This window comes from Sceloporus occidentalis, unplaced genomic scaffold, assembly GCF_023333645.1.
Source record: "Sceloporus occidentalis isolate IW3139 unplaced genomic scaffold, rSceOcc1.0.p SCAF_5, whole genome shotgun sequence".
NCBI lineage: Eukaryota > Metazoa > Chordata > Lepidosauria > Squamata > Phrynosomatidae > Sceloporus > Sceloporus occidentalis.
This window is the reverse complement of record NW_028316985.1, coordinates 10,549,749-10,575,943: the sequence shown is the minus strand read 5'-3', so window position 1 is coordinate 10,575,943 and position 26,195 is coordinate 10,549,749. Positions and strand designations below refer to the sequence as shown.

Genomic DNA, 26,195 nt, shown 5'->3' with positions numbered 1-26,195 from the left:
GAATACTTGTTGTTTGCCTTCAAGTCGTTTCTGACTTATGGAGATGCTAAGGCAGGGTTTTCATGACAAGATTTGTTCAAGAGGGAATTGGCTTTGCCTTCTCATGAGGCTGAGAGAGTACGACTTCCCCAAGGTCACCAACTGGGTTTCCATGGTTGAACGGAGATTTCAATCCTGATCTCCCAGTCCTAGTCCAACACTCAAACCACTACATCAGGCTGGTTCTCTAGAGGAAAACTTGGAATTCCCAAAATAATGGGATTCAAGTTTCCTTTCAATCACAAGTATCACAACAGCAGCTTGTACCACCAGAGGGATAGTGTTACAGGCTGAATTTTTAAAATGCAACACCCTTCACAATAGTGTCCCAAAGCCATGCCCCCAAGGAGATTCAAACATATCAACATTCTAGCTATTGTCATATCCACTAGAAGCAGATCTTTTGTAAAGCTACTGTGTCTTAATTGCCTATTCAAGACCAAGCCATAGCAAAATACGTTGCATTACTGTAGGAAGACTTCACAGCAATGTATAACTGCTGAGAAAAACAACTACCCACAAACTACTGTGTCAATGACAACTAAACTCAGAGAGAACATAAAAGGTGGTGTGTATGTGTGGGAGCGGATTGCACCATTGCTACTGCTAATCAAAATATGCTATCATGCTGTCCAGTGAGACACAGGGCAGTTTGGTACATTGCAACATACATGATGTAGATAGTCAGCTACATTAGCATACTGGTTTGCATATACTCATCACTGTGTTGTTAATCTATGAAGCCCCTTCCTTGCCTCAGACCAAGAATCAGCAACTGAGTAATAACACAATCCCATAACCCAACTCCAAACAAAATGATCCCAGCCCCACATCAAGAATTGCACATCTCTTCATAAAGTGTACTTGGGACAGACACACTTGGGGGGGAAGTAACAGGGATAAGGTAGCCAGTCAGCCATGCAAGTTGCATACAAGGAGTCCACGATGTGTCTCATGGCTGCCAAGAAATCCAACAATAGCAATAGCAGTTTCATGTATGTATTGCTTCATACCACACTGAGTAGTCTCTAAGCGGTTTACAACTGTAAATTAATTGCCTCCATCAAGCTGGGTACTCATTTCAGAGACCTCAGAAGGATGTAAGCCTGAGTCGACCCTGAGCCCCTGGCTGGGACTGAACTAACAACCCTTGTGGCTTGTGAGCGAGTGGCTGCAGTACTGGCATTTAACCCCTGTGCCACCAGGTCATACAATAATGTAGCTTTACCTTGGATCAAACATTGTTCAGAAAGGAGACTGCAGTTAAGAAATAAGAAGTCTTGGAATGGGAAGGACAGTGATGAGAGAACTAGACAAGATCCTAAATAGTAAAGATATTCAACTGAGCACTATAGTTAGAATTATCCAAGCCATTGTATTCCCCATCACCATGTGTATAAATACTCAAAGCAAACAAACAAACAAACAAACAAACAAACAAATGCGTGAGCTGGGCAGTGAAAATGGTAGATAAAAAGAAAATCAACTCATTTGAGAAGTGGTGCTGGAGAAGAGTGCTGAGAATACCATGGACAGGCAAAAAGACAAACAAATGGGTCCATGAACAGATCAAGTCTGAATTTTCCCTGGAAGCCAAGATGATTAAATTGAGTCTGTTGTACTTTGATCACATCATGAGAAGGCATGAATCACTGGAAAAGACAATACTGTTAGGAAAAGTAGAAGGTAGCAGAAAGGGAGGAAAACCATACACCAGATGGACCAATTCAATTAGGGGTGTCATGGGTCTGAATCTACAAGACCTAAACAAGGTTGTGGAGGATCGCAGGGTTTGGAGATGTCCCATCTAGGGTCGCCAGCTAACAACAACAAAAACAGATGAAATAACGCTGAAAGAAGCTTGAATTCAAAGACACTTACCAAAGTCGAACCTCTTCGCCTTGGGCGACTCTTTCCACTCTCCAGGTGATGGTTTTTTTCAAAGCTACCAAACTGAATCTCAGGAGGAATTTCACACACCATTCCTGAGAAGTCCGACATCATATTTCTCGGCATCCCAACCTTCCGGATAGAGAAAGCACTTCTGTTTAAAGGAGAGACCTTCGTCCGTTGGCGTGGAACACTTCCAACAGCTCACATGGTAAATGTCTCAGGCACTTCTGTACAAAACAGGGCAGGGATGGGGGAGAGAAGAGGAAAGGAGAAGAGAGGAGAGAGACATCACTGAATGGTTTGAAAGCAGAACTTCCAATGTTCACCGTAATAAAATGAAATTACGAACAATTTCAGTGAGTTACTCTGTGACTCCACCACGAAAGTGCCTGGCTAATTGGTTATACTTTCCTTAATGCTGGCTCCCATTCCTTCTCTGCTCACAAACCAAACCAGTCATCCATATTGACCTAATGCAGGAGTGGAAAAATTATGGCTAGAGGTTATATGTCACCTTTCAGGCTTTTTCTGTGGCCCTTGACTCCTCCTGACTGCCTTCCTGGAAAGCCCTTTTTCTCACCAAAAAATGGGGTGAACTATATTTCCAGCAATTGAGATTCATATTTTTAAAATGTTACAGGCATAAAAAGTACTCTCCCCCCCCCAAAGCAATGTTGACTTCTGGCAAGTTCTGGCATTTTTTTGGGGGGGGGGGGCAGCGTGTGTGTGTGTGTGTGTGTGTGTGTGTGTGTGTGTGATTCATGCAGCCTCCAGAGAGTCCTAGGGGCAAAATGTTTTCCCCAGACCCATTGCAGTTTCCCACCATCTCTGTGCTCACTTGCCACAAACAGGTGTTTGTTCTTAAAATCCACCAGAAGGGAAGACATAGAGCCAGCATAGTGCAGTGGCTTGAGTGAGGGACTATGGCTCTGGTGACCAGGGTTTAAATCCCTGCTCAGCTTTCAAGACTCATTGGGTGACCTTGGAGAGGTCACACTCTCTCAGCCTTGGAGGAACGCAAAGACAAACCTCTTCTGAACAATTCTTGCCAGGAAAAACCCATGATAGGTCCCTATACTGGGAGAATGGCAGGATATAAATATAATAAAATAAAAGTATAAATAGGTTTGGGTTGGAAATGACTTGAAGGTATGCAACAAAAACTCAATTTCCATGTCATCTCTCCCAAATTCCACATTATTCAAATATTCCATGAGCCACATTACATTCTACAACAATTGGTGGATGGTTCTATGTTGGCCTATGCCAGGGTTGGGCAATCTGTGGTCATCCAGATGCTTGTGGACTGCAACTTCCATCTCTCACCACTGGTGATGCTGTCTGGGGTTGATAGGCACTGGAGGCCCCCCAACTATCTGTAGGGCACACAACAACCACAACAACCACAAGAGAAGGCTCACAAGAGAAAAAAACCTCTCCAGTGACCTCGATGGGATGCCAGCAGAAATTGCCTAGGTAACCAGCTCTGGTTCATAATAAAAAGCATCCCTCTGTGATGGAACAGCAGGCTGGCAGGAAACTCTCCTCTTGACCTTCAATCACATTCAAAATTAACATTATTCACAACAGGTCTTAAGCAGTGGGTAGCCACACGGCTCTAATGGAAGGTATTAGAGGCTTCTGTATACACAGGCAGAAAAGAGGCTGATTGTCAGAGCAGCTCACTGTTCAATTTCCAGCAGAATATCAAGGCCGCATCATTGCACACTAAGAGAGCATCAGGTGAAGCAACAGGTTTTACATGTTCCTCTTGCATGGCTCTTTCCTGGTGGCTAGCAGTTTTGTTCATACAAACAGTTGCATGTCTGTGAATAGATCCTTCTAGCGCAACCTTCCCGCAGCTGATATGGTGGACTACAGTTCCCATTATGTCAACAGTATGCTGGCTGGGGATAATGGAAGTCAAAGTCCAAAGTACCTTGAAAGCACCAGAATGAGGAAGAGAGGCCACACTGTAAGGCCCACTAATTGTTGATTTTTAAAGTTGCACTGTGAAGATTATTATGCACATGATACTTTTTTTAGAAGTGCCATGTCTCAAAAATGAATCATTAGTAGCTTCTAAATTCTTATTCATTTAAGAAATCTGTACTGCGCTTATTTTCACACACAGCAAAACAAAGCAGCTTACTATGAAGAGCAAAAGAACAATGAATTGCAAACAAGAACTATTGAGGAAAGGGGTAGAGGATAGTAGCAATACTGTGTTTTAATAAGCTGCACAGGGTTCCAAATCAGAAGAAAGGTGAGGTAAAAGTAAGATATAATTAAACAAGAAAGAGGTAATGAGGCTGGTATTGCCCATGACTATTCCTGCTTTTATTAATTTAATACACTTCTTTTCTCCCTAGGCTCAAAACAGTTCATATTAGTTTTTCTAACGGTTAATAATTATGCCTCTAACAGGCTCACAATTACTGGAAATGAAAAGATTGGTGTGAGGAAAATGATATAAAAGAAGCCAAACCAAGTGTTTATTTCCACTTTTGAAATGACATTTGAATCTGGCCAACCTGAGATCTCCCACGACTTCTTAAATTACTCTTAGCTTCCTGGAAGACAAAAAATCGGGTCTAACTAAGATTAAAAGCTTTGCAGAACCAAGCAACTATTCCCCAGCATATTATAAAATGATCCAAGAACGATGATGGATTTGAAATGAAAACACCCCAAACTGAACAGAAAGTAGTTAAGTTAAGCTTAATGAAAACAATGTTTTTATAAAGACAGCAAAATCCTTTTAGGGCCCCTAAAGGCAGCGGAGCCTTGGAAGCTAAGCAGGTCAGCCCTGGTTAGTATTTGGATGGAAGACCATCAAATATTTCAGAGAAAGGAACTGACACCTCTGAGGCTAGCATTCCTTGCTTAAGAATACCCTATTAAATTCATGGGGTCACCATAAGTTGACAGGCGTTTTGAAGGCACACAACACACAAAATTCCTTTGCATTTAAAAGCCACCTTCAATAGCTCACAGACTGGTTCTGAACAACTGGAATGCATCTAAAATTTATGGCAAACTGAGATAAACCATGTTTTCAAATCTGAATGTGTTTTAAAATGTGTGTGTGTGTATCTATGCCTGTGTGTGTGCCTTCATGGGAATGGCAACCCCATAAATTTTTCATAAGGATTTCTGAGGTCAGGAATCCTCAGAGGTGGTTTGGCCAGTTCCTTCTTCTGAAATATAGCCTACAGTCAGAAATCTTAGAAGTTGATATACCATTGAATCCATTATTGTTTCTATTGAATATGACCGGTATACTAGAGAAAAAAGTAGAAATAAAATATAGACGATTAATATTATATATGACTACAATAGCAAGAATAACATTTGCCAGATATTGGAGATCACAGAGGATACCAACAATAGAGGAATGGGTAGAAAATTTAACAGAGGCAATGGAAATGGATATATTAACAGCACGCTTAAGTGACCAGAAGATGGATGAAAGAGAGGAAGAATGGGAGTGTTTAAAAAGATTTAAAAAGATTTATTAAGTTGGACTTGGATTAAGAAAATCAAGAAATAATGAATTTATGAATTACAGAAAAAGAATTTGTATTAAGGGGAATTAGAATTAAGATGTAAAAAGCTTATGATATAGGTTAAAGAGAGGACATAAATACAAAAATTTTGTGGAAGCCTTTTGTTAATAGATTAGTGTGAAAATGTAATATAATGATGTTAAATGTTAAATGTTTTTTGTAATGTTGGTCTTGGTATGTTTTAATGCTTGTGATCCATATTTTTGTATATTTGTGATAACAATAAAAAATTATAAAAAAAAAAAAAGCAATTGGTTGACCGGCCGAACCCAAAAGGTGATCAGCAATGGTTTCTCTTCATCCTAGAGAGAAGTGGCCAGTGGGGTGCCACATGGATCAGTCCTGGGCTCAGTGCTATTCAACATCTTTATCAATGACCACAGAGTTACACTGGAAGACCTACAAATGCCTAGAGAAGTGTTTTTTTCCTAAGAACTATGGGTCCTCCAGTGCAACTTCTGGTTGATATTGACCACAAAGTTAAGCTGGAGGACCTAGAGATTCCTAGGGAATCCATCAAATCCATGAATAATCAAATCCGCAAAATTCAAAGCCGCAAATGTGGAGGGCTGACTATAATTATATGTGTTGTGTAATATATTCTCATTTTCTAATGTATTGTCTTTATTTGGTTGTCACAATTTAGTATGGTCTTCTAGATCATACTAGAAAAATTGAAATGGATCTGGATAATCCATCTCATCCAGAAACCCCTGGAGTTGCAAAGCCACTGCATTGCTTCGGTACCTAGCTGGCTTTTCCTCAGTAATGGATTCCAAGGTAGTCTGTGCACAATAATAAAGTAGTTAAAGTAGTAGTTTAAAAAACACCACCACCAAAATAATTAACCATAATGCAGGTAAAAACTACACATTTGCCATTCAAGAAGCAAGGTAGTCAGATAAAATTCCTGAGCACTAAAAATGGTTCAGCTTGGTAACAGAATGTAACCATTGCCACTCTCTGCCAAACTTTCTCAAGAAGGAAGTTCCAAAGTTGGGAAGCCACATCACAACAATGTATCCTTTGTGGGGTGGACTACTTCAGAGGTTGGAAAGGCCCTTGCCATTCTGCCAGCCACTATGTCCCAAAACAAAACTCACCCCATTGTTATTTTGGTACCAAAATGGAGCTTGGAGGCAAATATGCCATAGTTGCTTCCCCAGGAGAGACCCTTATTTCAAACACTGCAAATTGCCTCCCATAGCTGCTAATGAATTTTGGGGGAGCATCCCCCCCAAAAAAAAATTGTGTGTGGGGGAGTGTTGCTGGGGCCTCACAAAAATAACTATTGATGCATGCAACTTGTACACTATACTTTCCTCATCTTCGATATATGTAATACATATTGACTGGTTCTGCTAAAAGAAGAGTTGCCTCTGATGATCTTGAGGCACAGGGGGAACTTTTAAAATAAATAAAGTATTGGGTATTGCAAATGCAAAAGGGACTAAGATAAATCATACTATACCTAATAACAACGACAATTGTATAGAAAGCATTTTAATAGATACCGTATGTTTAAAATGAAAGGTAAACAGCAATGATCGATTAAATGGGTTAAAAGTTTTACACTGTTTGGATGTTTTTATTAATGTGTGGAAAGTTTTATAAAACTACAGCATAATATGATCACAAAATGGTTGCCAGATTGAAAACTGGAGAGGACACCTGTTCCCTTAATGGTTATGTAAAAGAAGATTTCAGGAAGTGTTGCTTATCACACAACCTTGTAAGAAGCAAGACCTACTAAAAATCCTTCTTCTACACTGACATTAAAAGCACAGGAGCCCTTTCCAGTTTTCACTCTGGCAACCCCCAATCACCAGTCCTTTCGTTCAGTTGATGGTATATTTCTCCAAAGTTGGGAAACAGTACTGTACTTTTCAGGACTACAATTCCCAGAACCATGCACTGCCAGAATGGCTGGGGGAGTTGGGAACTACAGTCCCCAAATGTTCCTTTTCTAAGCTCTGCTGGTGCTGGTGCCCTAATGTTCCCAAGGGGTGCTTTAACCTCGCAAAAGTAGTTTATTCAGCCACAAAGCAAATAAGGCAGCTGCCAGAGGCCTCATTGCACCATAGTTCAGATATAGGGCTTACGAACAGCACTGGCAGCAATTGCATGGAGATTTTTTTTTAAGTGCATTCAGTTACTGCTCCACCTAAAAAATAAACTGCAGTGGAGACTGGAAGTCAGCTTTCTCTAACCAGGGAGCATTCTTTCAGAAGATCAAGAGCTGGAATCCAACTGTGAGGAATGTAGAGGTTCTTCATAAAGTGCAAATCTTTGGCACATGAGCACGATTATTTCTAATGTGGCATTTTAATGTGTTGATTTAATGTTTTACATGCATACCACAGTTAACAAAGCCTCTGATGAAGGAAAGTCTTTTTACAAAGCCTTTTTACAACTGTCCAGCTCTTGCTTTTTTTCTCATCCTCTGTCTCGCTTAAAGTGTTTTTAGCAGCACTGGCTTTGTGAGGATAACAAAGGAGGGCTGGAGAAACACAGACTTTTAATACAGGGTTGCAGCAGCATATCTGCAGTAAATGATGCAATAAAGCTTGAGCGGGGAAAGCATGGGATTCTGCTCTAGCCCATCCCAAAGTAGAAAAGAAGAGAGAGAGAGAAAGCAAGCATGCTGTAGTGGTTTGAATGTTGGACTATGACTTGGGAGAACAGGATTTGATTCCCTTCAGCAATGGAAACCCACTGGGTGATCTTGTGCAAGTCACACACCCTCAGCCCCAGAAAACTCCGTGATAGGTTGGCCTTAGGGTTGCCATAAACTGGAAATAACTTGAAGGCACACAACAAGATAAGCCTCCCTCACCAGCTTTGTTGTTGTTGTTGTTGTTGTTGTTGTTGTGTGCAAGTCACTTCTAATTTATGGCAACCCTAAGGTGAACTTATCATTTTTTTTTTCTTGGCAAGTTCCTTTAAGGGGGTTTGCCATTGCTTTCCCCTGAGCCTGAGAGCATGTGACTTGCCCAAGATCACCCAGTGGGTTTCATGGCCAAGCAGGGAATCAAACCCTGGCCTTCAGAGTCATAGTCCAACACTTAAACCACTACACCACACTGTCTCTCACACTTGTATTACAGTCTCCCTATTTTCCTACTGCCGCCCACTTTATCAAGCTTTATCATCTTTTCCAGTGCTGTGGTAAGTCCAAAGGTTTCTCGTGAGTCTTCAGGCCTGATTTGTTGTCAGACCCATTCATCTGTTTTTTTGGCAGTCCATGGTATCCACCCCTCCCTTGAAGATGGGTTCATATGGGAAGATGCAGGTAGTCTGGACCTGGGCCATATAGAACTTTTTAGGTTATAACCAGCCCTCTGCATTGTGTTCAGAAACATACTGGCAGCCAGGGGAAGGACTTATGTGCCCCCTGTAACTTTGATGTTGTGTGCCTCCAAGTCATTTTTGACTTATGGCAATCCTAAAGCGAACCTATCATAGGGTTTTCTTGGCAAATTTCTTCAGAAGGGTTTTGTCAGGGCCATCCTCTGAGGCTGAGAAGGTGTGACTTGCCCAAAGTCACCTATTGTTTTTTTATATTAATAACCTAGCTGCAGCTCTTTGGGCCAACTGAAATCTCCAAGCCCTCTTCAAGGGAAGCCCCACAGAGAGTGAATTACAGCTATCCAAACATACCATTGTCCATCGTACTTTCCAGCATGCGGTTTACTATTCGCTACCCTAATTCAACCTTTGCAGAGGAAATACGGCTGGGCCAAGTACTTTTTTTAGAATTTGGATACAGGGTATTCTAGGAAGTCATTGGTTTTAATGCAGCTTAACAGTACCAAGAAGCCAACAGAAACTGGCCTGACCTCAAGACAACTGTGTGCTACCTCTTTATTCCTTTTGAGAGTATGATAGCAAGTCCTCAGGTTCCCATCTCTAACTTCACATAACTTAACAGCATAACAGAATTTGTAGGCAAAAGCAATTTGTAATTTGTTGTAATTTGTATTGTTTTAGATATGTTGTTAACTGTCTTGACTCCCAATGTTGGAAGAAATACAGGATATAAATGAATAACATAATAATACAGGTTCAGTATCCCTTATCCAAAAATCCAAAATGCTCCAAAATCCAAAATTGTGTCCACATGAGTGGCTCAGATAGTGATACCTTTGCATCCTGATGGTTCAATGTACACAAATTTTCTTTCATGCATAAAATTAAAATATGGTCTAAAACTCCCTTTAGGCTATGTATGTAAGGTATATATGCTTTATGATAGTTCAGTGTACACAAAACTTGTTTCATGTATAACATGGATAAAAATAATTTTAAACTACCTTCAGGCTATGTGTATAAAGTGTATATGAAACATAAATGAATTTCATGTTTAGATTTGGGTCCCATCTGCAAAACAACGCATTATGGATATGCAAATATTCCACAATCCATAAATAAATAAATAAAAATCCAAAATGCTTCTGGTCTCAAGCATTTGAAATAAGGGACACTCAACATGTAATAATAATAATAGGCCCTAACTTTGCACAAATATATTCTCTTCTAAATGGCAGAATTAAAGTCGTCTTCTCCAAATTGTCTCACAACTTCCAGATGTACTTCACTCTACCTCTCTTCATCCACCTACCCAGCAGGCCCAAAGGCCATGCTTGCTAGGGGTAATGGGAGTTGTAGTCCAACATAACTAGGAGGTTCCTTTCAAGTAAAATTGCAATTAGTATCTGGGGAATTGTTTTGCCATGAATATCCAAGCGGCCTTTAGTTTAAAATCATTTCACTTTTGCAAGCACCAGATTTTTGAATGGACACTGGTGTGCCTACTCAGCACATAATTCTGTGTTTCACGTTCAAATGTTTCATCCCCTCCCCTGGGAAGGGGTAAACTGTACATCGCATCTTTAAAAGAGAAAAAGAAAGGAAAAAACTGGTCTCTGTCTCGTGTGACTTGTTGTTGTTGTTGTATGCCTTCAAGTTGTTTCCAACTTATGACAACCCTAAGAGCCAGTGTGGCAGAGTTGTTTGAGTGCTGGACTATGACTCTGGAGACTAAGGTTCGCTTCCCAGCTTGGCCATGAAACCCACTGGGTAACCTCGGGCAAGTCACATACTGTCAGGCTCAGGGAAAGGTAATGGCAAAACTTTTCTGAACAAACCTTGCCAAGAAAACCCCATGATATGGTCACCTTAGGGTCACCATAAGTCAAACATGAAGGTACACAACACACACACCAACACACACACAAGGCAAACCTATCATGGGGTTTTCTTGACATGGTTTGTTCAGAAGAGATTTGCCTTTGCCTTCTTCCCCTGAGGCTGAGAGAATGTGAGGCTGGATGGCCATTTGTCCGGGATGCTTTGATTTATATTTCCTGCATGGCAGGGGGTTGGACTGGATTTATGGCAACCTGGATGGCCCTTGTGGTCTCTTCCAACTCTATGATTCTATGATCCAACCCTGGTTTCCCAGTGTCCTAGTCCAACACTCAAACCACTATACCATGCTGGCTCTTAAAAATCGCTTCTTAAAAATGACTAGCAGACACTCCTGCATCATGAGAGAGCAAGAAACGTTACGAAGCAGGGGATTTATATATAAAAGCTACCACATTTCATCACTCTCCAAAGCCTTGGTATACATTTTTTTTAAATGAGTTTTCTTGCAGTTCCCTGAAAGGCACATAATACGAAGGGCTTTAAATGGGGAGGTTCTCAGGCTATTTTGAAAACCCTCCACAAATTAGTTCAGACTCAAGAGCAAGGCATCCATTCTTCAAGACCCGGACAGATACACAAGAGGACAGGGAGAAAGAGAAGAAAAAAGGTGGCTTCAGTTACTTGGACTCTGCATTCATCTGCAACTGGCTTCAGTCCTACCAGCATAAGAGAGTTAAACCCCCACAGAGAAGGTAACTCTTCTCTGCCTAGGCACCATGGGGCCAACTCCAAAAAGATCCCATTGCTAGTTACTCCTAATGAGTATATGGCGTTTTGACTCAGTCAGTGAAGCTCTGCTTGTGGTTTGTTGTACAGTAGTTGTGTGCCTTCAAGTCATTTCCGACTTATGGTGACCCTATCACAGGGTTTTCTTGGCAAGTTTCTTTAGAGGGGATTTGCCATTGCCATCCTCTGACATTGTTCCCAACAATGAGCACACAAATTAAGATAAACACAATGGCCTGTTACAGACAGCCAAAATAAAGCTGCTTCGAGTCACAGTGGAGGTATGGTGTTTCAATGATGCATGCGTCCTAAGAGTCCAGAAGCCACACCAAAGCCACACTCCAGTCCTGAAGGGCTGGAACATGGCTTTGGCGCAACTTCTGGACTCTTAGGACGCATGCATCATTGAAACACCATACCTCCACTGTGACTCGAAGCAGCTTTATTTTGGCTGTCTGTAACAGGCCAATCTGTGGAACAGAAGAAACTGCATGCTAGAACCCAATGGAACATAGACCTGTCAGAGAGCTCTGGCACCACAAAAAACTACAAATTCCAGGATTCCATAGGATGGAGCCATGACAGTTAAAGCTGTGTGAAAATGTATTAATTCTGCAATGTGGCAGCAGCCTGAGTTCAGCACCAGTACTTTTTAGCTGCCTTGAGTCCCTGTACTGGGAGGAAGGAGGGGTATAAATAAATAAAATAATAAAATAATAATTCTTAAACCACAGGGAGAACCTAGGAAATGTGAGTTGGTCCAGTCACACTTGATACTAAGTCACTCTTGAAGTGGGGAAGTTAGCCAAACAATCTGATCTAACTTTCTTAGGTGTCTGTCTCTGTTAATACCATGTTTGCAAAACACAGCAATTACTAAAAATAGAATTCTGTTAAAATGACTTAAAGGCAAACAAGACTTTAAAAGAAAAAGAATAGGGGGAGGAACAGAAGATAATAATCATTTTCCCTGATGAGGATGATGCTGGCAAGATAGCAAGGATTTAAGCTACACAGAATCCTCCTTCAGGCAGCAAGCTTCAGGAAATCTACACCCAGCAAACCAGTCTGCAGAAGTGATTTCTGATCTCATTCAGACATGCAATAATCCTACTTGGCACATTCCTAACTCCTGGTCTTAATTTAAATATTTTTTAAAAAAGAAAAACAAAGCAAAACGAAAAAGAGAGCAGGCTGGTACTTGGGATTTCTCTAGGTCTGCTTAGCAAAGTCTGTCTTGAATCGACATAGCATCTTCTGCATCCTTTCATCCTGGTCATTAAAATCACCACCACAAAAGCAGTTCTTGAGAGACAGGTTAATTCTATTTTAATGCCCACTTTTGTGTGTTTTTAATTGTATTTTTTTATTTGTAAGCTGCTTTGTGTCCTAATTTTGGGGGAAATGGGATATTATTATTATTATTACTACTACTACTACTACTACTACTACTACTGTTATCCATTGGGAAAGAGGAAGTGGAAGGCAACTATGACTATTCACATATAGACCTATATCGATATCCCATGTTCATATTCACATTTATGAACACATTTACCTAGGAGTAACCCCCACTGAATGAAGTGGGAGCAAACATTAATGGGATTAGATAGAGGTTTCTACAAAAATTCGGCATACTGCTACCAGATATGCACTCCTAGACCAGCCTTTGCCAAACTGGAAACACTGGGGATGATGGGAGGTGCAATCTGCGTTAGACTTTAGAACAAAGACAGACGACCCATGGCCCTCCCAAATGCCCAATGCCATACAAATGGCATAGAGTCACTGATAGAGGCAGGGTACAAATGTTTAAAAAGACTGTGATGGAAAGAGCAGAGCAAAGAGATAAGGCAAAGGCAAAGAAAACATTTTTCAGTAAAACAAACCTGGGTTGCTCAAGAAAAATGAAGCAGGGCACATTCTGAGGAGGCCAGGAATATTTTCAAGAGAACACAGTTGGATTTGGCAATGAAGAGAAAATGTGCTTCCAGAAAGTAGTTTCTCTCCCTGCGCCATGCCCTCCCCAGTTGATTTAAAGGTCTAATGCAAGAGTTGGGAACTTTTCTCCCTCCAGATGTTCTGGACTGCAGCTCCAATAATCCTTTAGCCTTGGCCTTGCTGGGTGGGGCTTCTGGGTGAAGAAACTTTACCTGGAAGGCCAAGGATGCCCCTCTCCTGTCATTGGGAAAGCCAGCAGAAGCATCCTAATACTAAAGGCTAGTGTGTTCAATATTTCCCATTGTGTCACTTGAACTAATCCTAAACCTCCTCCCCGGTTTCTTGTATAGCGTCTGGGCTTGGAGAAGGCAAGGTTGGTTCATCTGTCCTCCAAGTCCCAAATTAATAAATATATTTATTTAGTTAGTTAGTTTCAAATTATTAATTAATATATTTATATATTATATATAAAATATATAATATATTTCTATTAATTGATATATTTATTATTCTAATTAGATGGCTGACTTTTAGTAATCCTCTTCTGGGGTTATTTTGGCTGACATTTAATTGTCTTCACTTTCTTGCCCAAATTGGCATCTATTTGCCCTCCCTCTGCCAAAAATGTGCAGCCATCTGAATCAATGCAAAGCAGACGAATGATCACATAATGTGCATCTTCGCAGATACTCCTGTAAAATTTGTGAACCCTTTATTCTGTGGAGTTTGTAGAGTTCCCTGGCCCAAATTCCTCCAAAAGAGCCTGAGCTCCTCCAAATCGCATGTGGTGAGATCACATTCTATTCAAATAGAATGAAGAGTATTTTAATACTGTAGACAAGCTTGGGAGTTCATATCCATATCCCATGTTCAAATCCCTTGAAACTTACCTGCCGCACACTAATCTGAGGAGTTCAGATAACCCAGTGGGCTTCCAGCGCTGAGCAGGGATTCAAACTCTTCAATCCTCAAATCACTACACAAAACTGGCTCTTATTTAGAGTATGTATCATACATTCTGTATCATACAACCTTCAGTGCACAATAAAATCATATTGACCAATTTAAAGAGTATAATTTCAACTGACTAAAAGCATGTTAAAACAACTTGCCAAATAAAAACAAGACAATTAAAATCAGTGAAGAGAACTGAAAATTAATATGCATGTTCAGATTTGGATAAAAACCATCCAGACCCCCAAAACCATAGGAATATTCGATATCTATATGAAGCAAAGTGCAGCAGGGCTGATGCAATATGAACTTAGAACATGAACTAGAGAAATCACTCAGGATCAATGTTGCCAAAAAGCCTCGAAGATATTCTCCGGAATGTTTTACCAAAATCTAAAATTCCCAGAATTCCCCAATAGTTACTGGAATATTCGGTCAAAATCCCCAGAAAAAAAATTAATTAAATTGAATTCCCTGGAAATTGGCAACGCTGCTCAGGATGCTCTTTTAAGGTCAAAAGAAAAAGAAAAACTGATGTTTAATGTCACATAAAATCCATCGTAAGGGAATAGAGACAGACAAAAGAAACTAACCTATACAAGGGACCCTAAAAGCTGGCCCTCATATGGAGGTATAAGTTTGCATCTATTGTTGGGTTGAAGCCTCATGGATGCTCCTTCCCAGAAAAAGGAAAAACAAGGAGATTTACTAATTGCTTCAGAGAAGGTGGAAGCTATCTCTGCAGGTAAGAAAGAAGCAAAATTTATTGGCAGAATTTGTTCAGAGGGGGTTTGCCCTTGCCTTTCTCTGAGGTTGAGTGTTCAGGAGCTAGAATGGTTGGCTGAGAGTGTGTGACTTGCCCAAGGTCACCTTGGGGATTTCCATGGTTGGGCAGGGATATAAACCCTGCTCTCCCAGTCTCTAGTCCAACACTCCAACCACTACACCATGATGGCTCTCAAAGAAGGATACAGAAAGGGAAAAACAAAGGGCAGGTAGTATTTAGACTTCCCACTCTCACTAATCTAGAGCCTGCATAGCATAATGGTTTGAGTATTGGCCTATGATTCTGGAGAGCAGGGTTCGATTCCCAGCTCAGCCACGAAACCCACAGGGTGACCTTGGGCAAGTCACATGCTCTCAGCCGTGGGGAAGCCAAAGGCAAACCTCCTCTGAACAAATCTTGCCAAGGGAGCCCCAACCTTAGGGTTAGCAGAAGTCAGGAATGATTTGAAGGCACACAACAACAACTCTCACTCATCACTTTATACAAGCCTCCCGGTCCCTTTGCTTCCAACAAAAACTTTAATTAAAACACTATGTTTAACTGGGCACTCATTGTGGTTTGAGTGTCCGACTACGACTCTGGAGATCAGGATTTGATTCCCAGCCCAGCCACGAAACCCACTGGGTGACCTTGGGCAAGTCACACTCTCAGCTCAGGGGAAGGCAATGGCAAACCTCCTCTGAACAACTCTTGCCAAGAAAACCCCCGTAATAGGTTCGCCTTGGGGTCACCATAAGTCAGAAATGACTTGGAGGCACATGACGCACACAATCATGCCTCTAAGGGAATGATATTTCACCATCAGGTTCCACAACAGAGAAGGCTTTCCCCCACATTCTTCCAAAATGAATTGCTCCACTGGTGGAATACTGAACAAGGCCTCTATTGCAGACCTTCGCCCTTGGGCATGTGTACTTTCAAATATTGAGGTCCCAGGCCATTTGCTACATCACAGTTGTGGACCCTAAGACAACCATCACCCATTCTAGGGTTTGCCAAGCCAACAGCTTTCCCTTGCCAAAGCTGTGCCATCACTTGTACATGGCTCAGTACTTGAACATGCTGGTGCACCAGGACTTAAACATCTTTCCCCCAAAGCAACAGCCTGCAAAATTCCAAGAAAGGTTCTTGGGCTGCAGGGGAAACAGGGCTAACAGATGGATGTGTCCATAATTGTCATCCCTGCTATGATTTTTTAAAATGATATACAAGGAACCTGAGCAAGAATAACTTTCTCCAGCCAAGCGGATTACCGGAAATTTCACTCCCCCAAAAGCTTCCTTTGTGCAAAAGATTTTGACGTACCAAACACGGATCCAGATGCCTTACGGAGTTAAATATTAAATCAGCTGGATGAGTGAACAAACAATCAATCTATGCTGTGTTCTGTAAAAAGTATGTAGAAGTGCTCACAACAGATGACTATTTTAGAACCATAAAGTTGGAAAGGACTGTGTGGCTGCTGCAGATTGACACTACTTTAACTGCCATGACTCAGTTCTATGGGATCCTGGGGGTTTATAGTTTTGTGGGATGTTTAGCCTTCCCTGTCAGAAAGCTCTGTTTCACCACCAATCTACAAATCCCAGAATTCCATAGTATGGAACCATGAAAGTTAAAGTGGTGTCAAACTGCTTTACTTCTGCAATGTGTATGCAGCATGTAAGGTCCACCTAGTCCAACTCTCTGCCATGCAGGAATCCATGCACCCCAAGAAATGGCCACCCATTATCTGCTTAAAAACTTCTAAAGATGGGAACTCCTCTAAATTCTAAGCAACTCTATACCACTACTGAACGCTCTTTTAATACTAAGTATGTTTAATAGTGAATAACTGCCACAACTTACTTTTGAAAACCAACAAGTAACTAATTTCCTTTTTAAAAGGAACATCCAAAGGTCTGATTTACAGTATGTATAAGCCTATCAGCTCAATAGCAAATGTCCATTTACATATCTGAATATCGCAGGTTGTTGATTTGTCTATTTACAAGCAAGATTGTTTTCTCAAGAAGTAAACAGAATGCAGAGCAGCTAGGTGAATTGTGAATTTATAGTGTATGCTTGCTTACTGAGCTTGTGCAGACCCCAATTCAAATCTTGCCTAAACTGTTTCAATGTGAGTAATTAAATTTATATTGTGTCATGGTTAAGTGCCATCAAGTTGACTTTGACTTGTGGCAGCCCTACTTGGTGTAGTGGTTTGAGCATTCGACTAGGACATGACCGAGCTAGGATTCAAATTCTGAGCTCCAAAGTTATAGTCCAATGTTCAAACCACTACACCATGCTGTATCTTGTGTTACACATTTGTAAATCAACCCTTCACCTAGCAGGGATTTGTAGTAGTATCCAAATAGAGCAATAACACTCTACACATCATAAAATCAGTCCAAACAAATATCCTTCAGTTCTATAGATATATAAATAAAGAGGGAGAGAGAAAAATAAAATTACAGAGTGACATTAAAGACCACTAAAAGCTCAAGAGGAAGTTCCACATTCGAGGTGCCACTACTGAAACAGCACTGGGTTAAGTCCTCAACAACCTCTCCTCTTTCAAGGATGGGCCATATAGCAGCTCCTCGGACAATAACTGCAAGCTATACTTTTAACACTGGACCTGTACTATTACTGCATGGATTACCGATGTGATCGTGAACCATTCTGAGAGCTAAAAACCTGTATCTCTTTATTTTTCTATGGTGCTGAAGGCTGCTTTTTTAATGATTTTATGATGTGTTGGAACACATTGTTTTATTTGTATATTGCCTGAACTGCCTGCGAGGTGGATGATGGTACACATTACTGATGTAATGTATGTGAACCATTTTGTGAGCTGTATCTCTTTGTTTATATTTTTCTAGTGGTGAAGTCTCTCCCCCCCCCCCCCCCCTTGATTTTATGATGTGTTGGGTTATATTGCTATATCTGTATATTGCTTCAGCTGCCTGCTAGGTGGCTGACTGTACAGACTACTGGTGTAATGCATGTGAAGGCTATTGAGAGCTGTGAAGTTGAAGGCTTTCATGGCTGGCATCTTCAGAAGATGCCAGCCACAGATGCTGGCAAAAGGTCAGGAAGAAACTCTTCTAGAACATGGCCACATACCCCAAAAAACCCACAAAAAAACTATTGAGAGCTTTTTAAAAAGCTGTACCAAACTAACAATATATACTAGATGTAGAAAAGCACTATAGACAGATATCGGAACCATCTCCATCTATCCTGGTTTCATATAGCCTTGTTGATATATGCGTGATCAAGAAAAGTGGCACCTGGTCAGAGAAGGTAAGCGTGCTTCCAAACTCAACAAAGGTTACACAAGGCAAAAAGGCTGATCGGCAACGCAGAAAAGACTAACACACACAGACACACACACAGACACACACACACAGACACACACAGAAGGGTCATTATTACAGTGCTGCCGCCCACTTCTATCCTGCAAAGAAGATTTACCATGTGTAGAGTTTCAAGGCTGCCGGTTGAGCCACCAGTGAAATCAATAGGACACAAAGAAATAATTGTTTTTAAGAGCTGAGCACTATGGGGGGAAAAGCCACCTCATTTCCTTGTTGGTTAAAACAGCCCCCAGAACGTCAAACACAAAATCCCTGGTTCAATATCTCTTTTTGCTTCATCCACAATGATAACCGTCCGCACACTTTAAAATTATAATCCTCAAATTTGATCCAAGAGAACGTAAGCTTATCCCTTCTGGATCAGACTAGAGGCCTATCTAGTTCCATGTTCAGTTCCCACCATGGCCAGCCAGAAACTATATATAGTGTGTGTGTGTGTGTGTGTGTGTGTGTGTGTGTGTGTGTACACACACACACACACACAGTAAATATTTATTTATTTATATATATACAGTAGTTGCATTGGCACTAAAGAAATGACTCGGTTTGACCCCATTTTAACTGTCATGGCTCAGTGCTATGGAATTCTGGGAACTGTACTTTCTTGTGGCATCAGAGCTCTCTGAAACATCTCACAAAACTACAAATCCCAGAATTCTAGAGCATGGCAGTTAAAGCAGTATCAAACTGGATTATATCTGTAGAGCAAATGCAGCCATAAACGGGATATAAATGCACCCTCCCAAATGGTGCTCTAAGAGGAAAGTCAACTGGAAAAATGGTAAACCTAAAGTCATAGGAGGTTTTAAGATCTTCTTCACAGATATGTTTAGTGAGGATGCAAGAGCGGGCCTGCTTGATGGCTGATTCATGTGGGCTACTAAGCCATTAAAAGGGACTTTTAATGACTGATGGACTCCTTCAGGGGAAGGCTTTCTGTCTTGCCAGAATCACAGGTGATCTGGGTGAGGATGAAGGAGTCTTTTCAGTGGCCTGGTTGCCCCCTCTCTGGTATACTTTCTTTACAGAAACAGGTATAGTGGGTCTTTGGTCTCCACTGTGGTTTGGTTCCAGGACCCCCTGTGGATACCAAAACCAGGGAGTGCTAAAGCCCCATTATATGCAATAGCATAGTAAAATGGTGTCCCTTGTATAAAATGGCAAGATTAAGGTCTTCTTTTGGGAATTTAAAAAATATATATATTCAAGGTTGCAGGAGCCCCATGGATACCAAATTCCAGAGATGCTCAAATCCCATTATATAGAGTGGCGTAGTAAAATGGTGTCCATTATATAAAATAGCAAAACCAAGGTCTGCTTTTTTGGAATTTTTAAAAATACTATTTTTCCAGCCATGGATGGTGGAAACCGTGAGTGCAGAATCCATGGATATGGAGGGCCAACTGCAAAGACTTAAAAATTAAGACAGGCGTTACTTTTAAGTTACAGTAGCAGAAAGATCTTTTTAATGGGCTGTATTAAGCTCTTATCTCTTTACTACACTTTAACCTGTTTTCCACTGTCGCAATTTCATGTTTAACAGAACTGTGTATTTACTGTAAGAAAAAACAACCTTTGCATCAAATAGGTTTGTGTAATTGCTTTATCACTTGATGTAAACCTGCCTTCAGTCCCACGCCAGAAGAAAAGGGGAATATAAATCAAATAAATAAATAATGGGAGATGTTGACTCTTGTTGTACATTTTCATTTCTGCCCCTCCCCAACCTCAATGTGTGGGTTTTTAAAAACTGAGTTGTGTACAAGGCCAGGATCTAAAAAGGTTACTTTAAGCTATTCCTTTAGCTACTCCCACAGTGGGACTTCTAGTTTCAAATGTCTTCATGTCCGACATACTGCAAATTGCTTTGCTTATTGCCATAAAAATCAAGGGTTTTTTTGTTTTGTTTTTTGCTAAACTGTGTATATCAGCCAGGCTGGGGTGAGCCATTATGGTGTAGTAATTTGAGTGTTGAACTAAGACTGTGGTTCGAATCCCCGCTCTGCCATAGAAACACACTGGGTGAACTTGGGAAAGTCACACTCTCTCAGCCCCAGAGGAAGGCAATGGCAACCCTACTCTGAACACCTCTTGCCAAGAAAATGCATCTGCAGACATAGACGTAACTCTCTGAAAGCTCATGCTGCCAACTTATTTCTTTAGTTAGTCTCAAAGGTGCTACAAGGGTCTCTCTACATACCAACAAAGCGCTGTGATAGGTTCACCTTGGAGTCCTCATAAGTGGGAAGCATTTTGAAGTCACACCGCAACTATCAGGTGGAAGAAGCAATACAAGCCCAAGGCATTCTTGAACGTACGAAATTAGCAGAGCAATTTACTGAATCTTGGCGCCAATAGTATTGAACAAGTCTGATTCTACAACCTTTTCAGCGTGCCAAAGAAGATGACCTAATCCTCTGATTACTCAGATATACATAGCGCATGGCATGAAATTCAACCAAGGTTTACTCCCAAGCAAGCATGGGCATAACTGTTGCCCCATGGCTCACGCAGGAGTCAGTCCCACCCAATTCAGGTTTTCTTCTGAATAAGCCTGGCTAATATTGAGTCTTGAATTGAATTGATCCAGCTTGATGGACACTGAAATAATAATAATAATAATAATAATAATAATAATAATAATAATAATAATGCATATGTAGGCTCAAGTCTACAAAATCTCATGCTACCAACTTCTTTCTTTCAGTTAGTCTCAAAGGTGCTACAAGATCCCTTTGCATACTGATTTTCCAGACTAACATAGCTATATCTTGAATTATAACACTGAGCTCTATCCTGGCACTATTTAAGCCTGTTTGTTCAAATGGATCGAGTCCAAAATGATACAGAATGCCCACTGTTATTTCAACATCTATCTAATGTACTTCAGGTGCATCTACACTGTAGAAATAATGCACCACTTTAACTGACATGGCTCCGTTCTACAAAATCCTGGAAGTTATAGTGTGGTGAGGCACTGGCATGCTTTGGCAGAGAAGGCTAAAGGCCTTGTAAAACTACCAATCCCGGGATTCTACAGGATGGAGGAAAGGCACCGAAACGGCGGTCAAGGGGAATTATTTCTACAGTGTAGATGCACCTTAAGACTACAAGAAAGAAAGAAAGTCTTTAAAAGAGCTCTTTCAAGATCACCAGGTTTCTTACAAGCATTAGAGCAAAACATGGAAAAGCTACATTTTGAACTACAAATCATAGAAAACCCCACAGCCACAATTCTGGAATTTGCAGTCCAGAAAAATATTTAGCTGACCCAAGCTCTACTTTTTGAGGACTGGGTTCCAAGTTGTCAAATGGATCCACATGGGCAGAATATATATATATATATATATATATATGTTTTATTTCATATAGTTTGTGTGCACAAACTTGGGCAAAACAAAAAGCAATCCCAAAACAAACCCCAAACAGTAGAATTCAAAGATATAGCCGTGCTAGTCTCTAGAATCAGTATGTAGGGAGATCTTGTAGCACCTTTGAGACTTACTGAAAGAAATTGGCAGCATAAGGTTTTGTAGATTTCAGTCTACTTCCTCAGATACATCTTCCACTCCGCAAATGCATCTGAAGAAGTAGACTGACGCAATAAGGTGGGAGAAAGTTTGGAAAACCCCACGTTTAAGTGCCAAAGAGCTTTATTTTTCCTTCCAGACCACCTTTCCACCCAAAACAGATACTCAAGACAGCCAGCAATACCAAAGTGGAGACCCCAAAAGAAAACCTGGCTTGAAACATACAAGAATTGCGATCAGTTCAGCCTCTTCTGTCATACTACAAGTGGAAGCATGAAGAACATTTGCTCCAGCGCAAAGAGGGGGAAAAGCCTTGCAAGAGACTCAAGCGCATCTGCACTGCAGGAATGATGCTGCTCGACGCCATTTCGAGGACTGTTAGCTCCATCCTCTGGTACCCTGGGATCTGAAACTGGATTATTTCTGCAGTGTGTTTTGGACCTTGGCTAAGACCCTTTTGCTCCGGGAGGCATTTCAAATCAGTGGCTGTTCATTTGTTGTTTCTCTGCCTTCCTTTTATACTAGTTAGTATTATGTTGTTGCTGTTTCCTCGTCTTTGACTGAGCTCTGCTGTGGAAAGGGCTGCGGCAGTTTTACAAGTGTTATTAATACTACTACTACTACTGCTGCTACTAAAGTCTCCATGATCCCTGCACCATCCGATCCCTCCCCAGCAAGGGCTCCGGCGTAAGCAGCTCATGGATCGCTCCCCAGGAGGAAGAAACACAGATCCAGGGGAGGGAGGAGGAGGGGAAAGCCTTTCATTGAGAGTGGGACTCCTCAGGAGTAAGGAGGGGCCAGCCAGGCGCGCATCTCCACTGCAGGCAAGGCAAAGCCAGCCTAAAAAGAAAGAAAGAAAGGAAGGAAGGAAGGAAGGAAGGAAGGAAGGAAGGAAGGGAGAGAGAGGGAGGGAAGGAAGGAAGGAAGGAAGGAAGGAAGGAAGGAAGGAAGGAAGGGGGAGGAAGGAAGGAAGGAAAGGGAGGAAGGGAAAGGAAGGGAGAGCGAGCGAGCGAGCGAGAGAGAGAGAGAAGGCAGGCAGGCTTTGGCTCGCCCCCATCCAAAGAGTCTAAGAAGGATCCCAACTTTAAGAAGAGCGACTGGGAGGGAAGAGAGCGGGTCTTGGGAGTTTCTCTTACCGCGATGCCCGGGCAGAGGAAGGTGCAGACAGGTGCCAACCTTGGAGCCAAATACCACCCCCAGCTCCAGGCCCTCGGACTCCAGCGGGGACTCCGCCTCTCCGTCCCTGACATCAGCGCCCAGGCAGCATGAGGAGCCCTGCCTTCTTTCCCAGCCCTTGAAAGGCGCAGGGAGTGGCGGGGTCTGGGTGCGAATCCTGCTCAGGCTGGGGCTGCCAGATCTCCGGACCCTCCCGCTTTCAGGGGGCCGGCTGGTGGGCAGACCTTGGTCCAGAACACACTGCAGGAATAATCCACTGTGGCACCGCTTGAACTGGCCTGGCTCAAGGCTATGGAATTCTGGGAGTTGGAGTTTGTTGTGGGACCCAGAGCCCACAACAAACTCCAACTCCCAGAATTCCATAGCCTTGAGACAGGGCAGTTCAAACGGTGCCAAACCGGGTTATTTCTCCAGTGTGGATGCAGCCACAGACAGAAGAGGGAAACTGGTGGGGAAAGGCAACCTCCAAATGATCTGCAAACCAACCAAGAAAACCCAGCAACTGCTGCTCTCAGCGATGGACAGGAGAGACCCTCTCAGGGCAGCAGGACTTTATTGCATACCCTCAAGTCTCCATAGGGACCCCCAAACACAGCATCCAAACACGAATCAAGGAACAGGAGAGACACTGCAGGCTGGGCAAGCCAGGAAAAGCAGCACTCGCAGAACACATTATGAACCATCCTGGGCATAAAAGGCTGTTTGAAAACACTGAAATTCTGGACCATGCCGACAACTATCAGGTCAGAATTCACAGGGAGGCCATTGAAATCCACAAACACCTGGACAGTTTCAACAGGAAAGAAGGAACCCTGAAAGTAAACAAAGTTTGGCTACTGGTCCTGAAAAACACCAAAATCAAGACCCAGCAAATGCAAATGAAAACCACCCAGGTGAGGGGCTTTCCCAGAAGATAATGGATCATTAACTAAATAGACATCTAGAGGCCTTGCCATTCAACAACAGAACAACACACACAGATTAACATGTATGTCACTTCCTCCCAAACAAGGGTCACACAGTAAATATACCCCACTCACTTCCATGCCACCATTCTCTGAAGATGCCAGCCACAGATGCTGGCGAAACGTCTGGAATAAACTCTTCCAGAACACGGCCACGTGGTCCGAAAACCCTACAAAAACGATGGATTCTGGCCATGAAAGCCTTCAACTTCACATTTAAGCTAATGTGTCGGTCCTTAGGTCTCCCATCACACCTGGACAGTATGAACAATGGTCAGGGACTATGCATTGTGCTCTCACCAAAAGTTCTGCTCAGACCTTGCAAACTCAGGGCTGTGGCTTCCTCTGTTGAATCAATCTATCTGTAACATGGTTTGTCCTCTGCATTATTGTCTTTTCTAGTGAGTCACAACATCTCTAATAATAATAATAATTTATTTATATCCCACCTCTCCCTACAGTTCTCATGATGCTCCCAAAGTATAATAACCTCCCTTTAGTCATTTTAGCCATGTTTATATTCTGCCTCTCCTTCAGCGAGGTCCCATGTGTGCTCATGCACCAACACTGGAGACATGCACACCAGAGTGACTGTGATGGTGACAACGTCCTGAAGCCACATGTGAAGAGAAAGTGTAACAACTAAAAAGCTTCCATGATGACTCTTCCATCACTTCACCTCCATGATCTAATCTTGGTTCTGCCGGCATGAGTCACTCCCATGGCATGGGGGACAGGTGTCATTGTCATGTGCTGCTTATTCAGATACATTAGAGGCATATGCTGGTGCTGAGTCAACCCTCTTGTGGGAAGGAACGATGAGGTGCCTATCTCACAGGTTGCTAGAGATAATGATCCAGACAAACACACAGCTTGACTTCTCACGATTTACAGAAAAAGCTGACATGAAACCCAAACTAATGCTCTCATTCCTACCTTCTCCCTCTTGTTATCCAAAGGCCTAATCCATCACATTATTCTTCTGACAGACATTGCCTTGGAAGAGAGTGGAAAATTCCACAGATTGCAGATGATAGAAACATGATGTCCCCAAACCAGTGTCCTCAAGTTGTGTTAGGGTCTTGTAGTCCAATCCCATGCATGTTCATTCAGAAATCAGTAAACCAGTGGTGTACAGCCCAGGTAGGGAACCTGTGGCCCTCCATATGTTGTTGAACTACAATTCCCAACATCTGATCATTGGCCATGATGCCTGGCACTGGTAGGACCTGGAGATTCGAAATATCAGGAGGCCCACATGTTTTGCACCAATGATACACAGCATTGGTTATTTCTATTTACTTGAATACAAATTCCAGCAGTATATTCTTTATCCAGCTTCCCTGTAATAATAATAATAATAATAATAATAATAATAATGTTTTTATTTATATACCGCTTTTCTAAAAATCAAAGCGGTTTACAGCATATACATAAACAACAATAAAACCATAATAAAACCACAATTAAAACCACATTAAAACCCCATCTCATGCCAGCCCAACAATGCTGACGAGGGAGGGGAGCACATTGGGAGTCGGAGGTCAAGAGTCAGGGGTATGCCTGCTCGAAAAGGTGTGTTTTTAACCCCTTCTTAAATAGGTCCAGTGAGGTGGCCGAGCGGAGCTCATCGGGAAGCGAGTTCCAGAGGTTGGGGGCCGAGATGGAAAAGGCCCTTCTGGTGGTCGTAGCTAATCTGACCTCCGGAACTCTTAGCAATTGCTTCCCGGTTGATCTGAGTGTGCGGGGCGGATTGTATGGAGAGAGGCGGTCCTCCAAGTACCCTGGGCCCAAGCCATTTAGGGCTTTATAGGTAATAACCAACACCTTGTATTGCGCCCGGAAGCGAATAGGCAGCCAGTGAAGGTCCTTAAGGACTGGTGTTATGTGGCTGGTCCTAGGTGTATTAGTGACCAGTCTTGCCGCCATATTCTGCACCAATTGCAGCTTCTGGGTATGGTACAAGGGTTGCCCCATGTAGAGCGCATTGCAGAAATCCAACCGAGAGGTTACCAGAGCGTGTACTACCGTTTCAAGGT

At 42.0% G+C, this 26,195-nt stretch overlaps 1 protein-coding gene across 1 annotated transcript in view; it reads right to left on the bottom strand.

Moving 5' to 3' along the window:
- LOC149311648 (proline and serine-rich protein 2-like) overlaps positions 1-23,184 on the bottom strand; it is a 43,091-nt gene extending 19,907 nt beyond the window's left edge. Inside the window, exons 1-2 of the mRNA XM_089527558.1 lie at positions 23,152-23,184; positions 1,921-2,159 (exon numbers count right to left, since the gene is read on the bottom strand). Coding sequence (XP_089383684.1) covers positions 1,921-2,055 — 135 coding nt within the window. The 5' untranslated portion in view covers positions 2,056-2,159; positions 23,152-23,184. The remainder of the gene's footprint in view (positions 1-1,920; positions 2,160-23,151) is intronic.
- Positions 23,185-26,195: the final 3,011 nt, after the last annotated feature.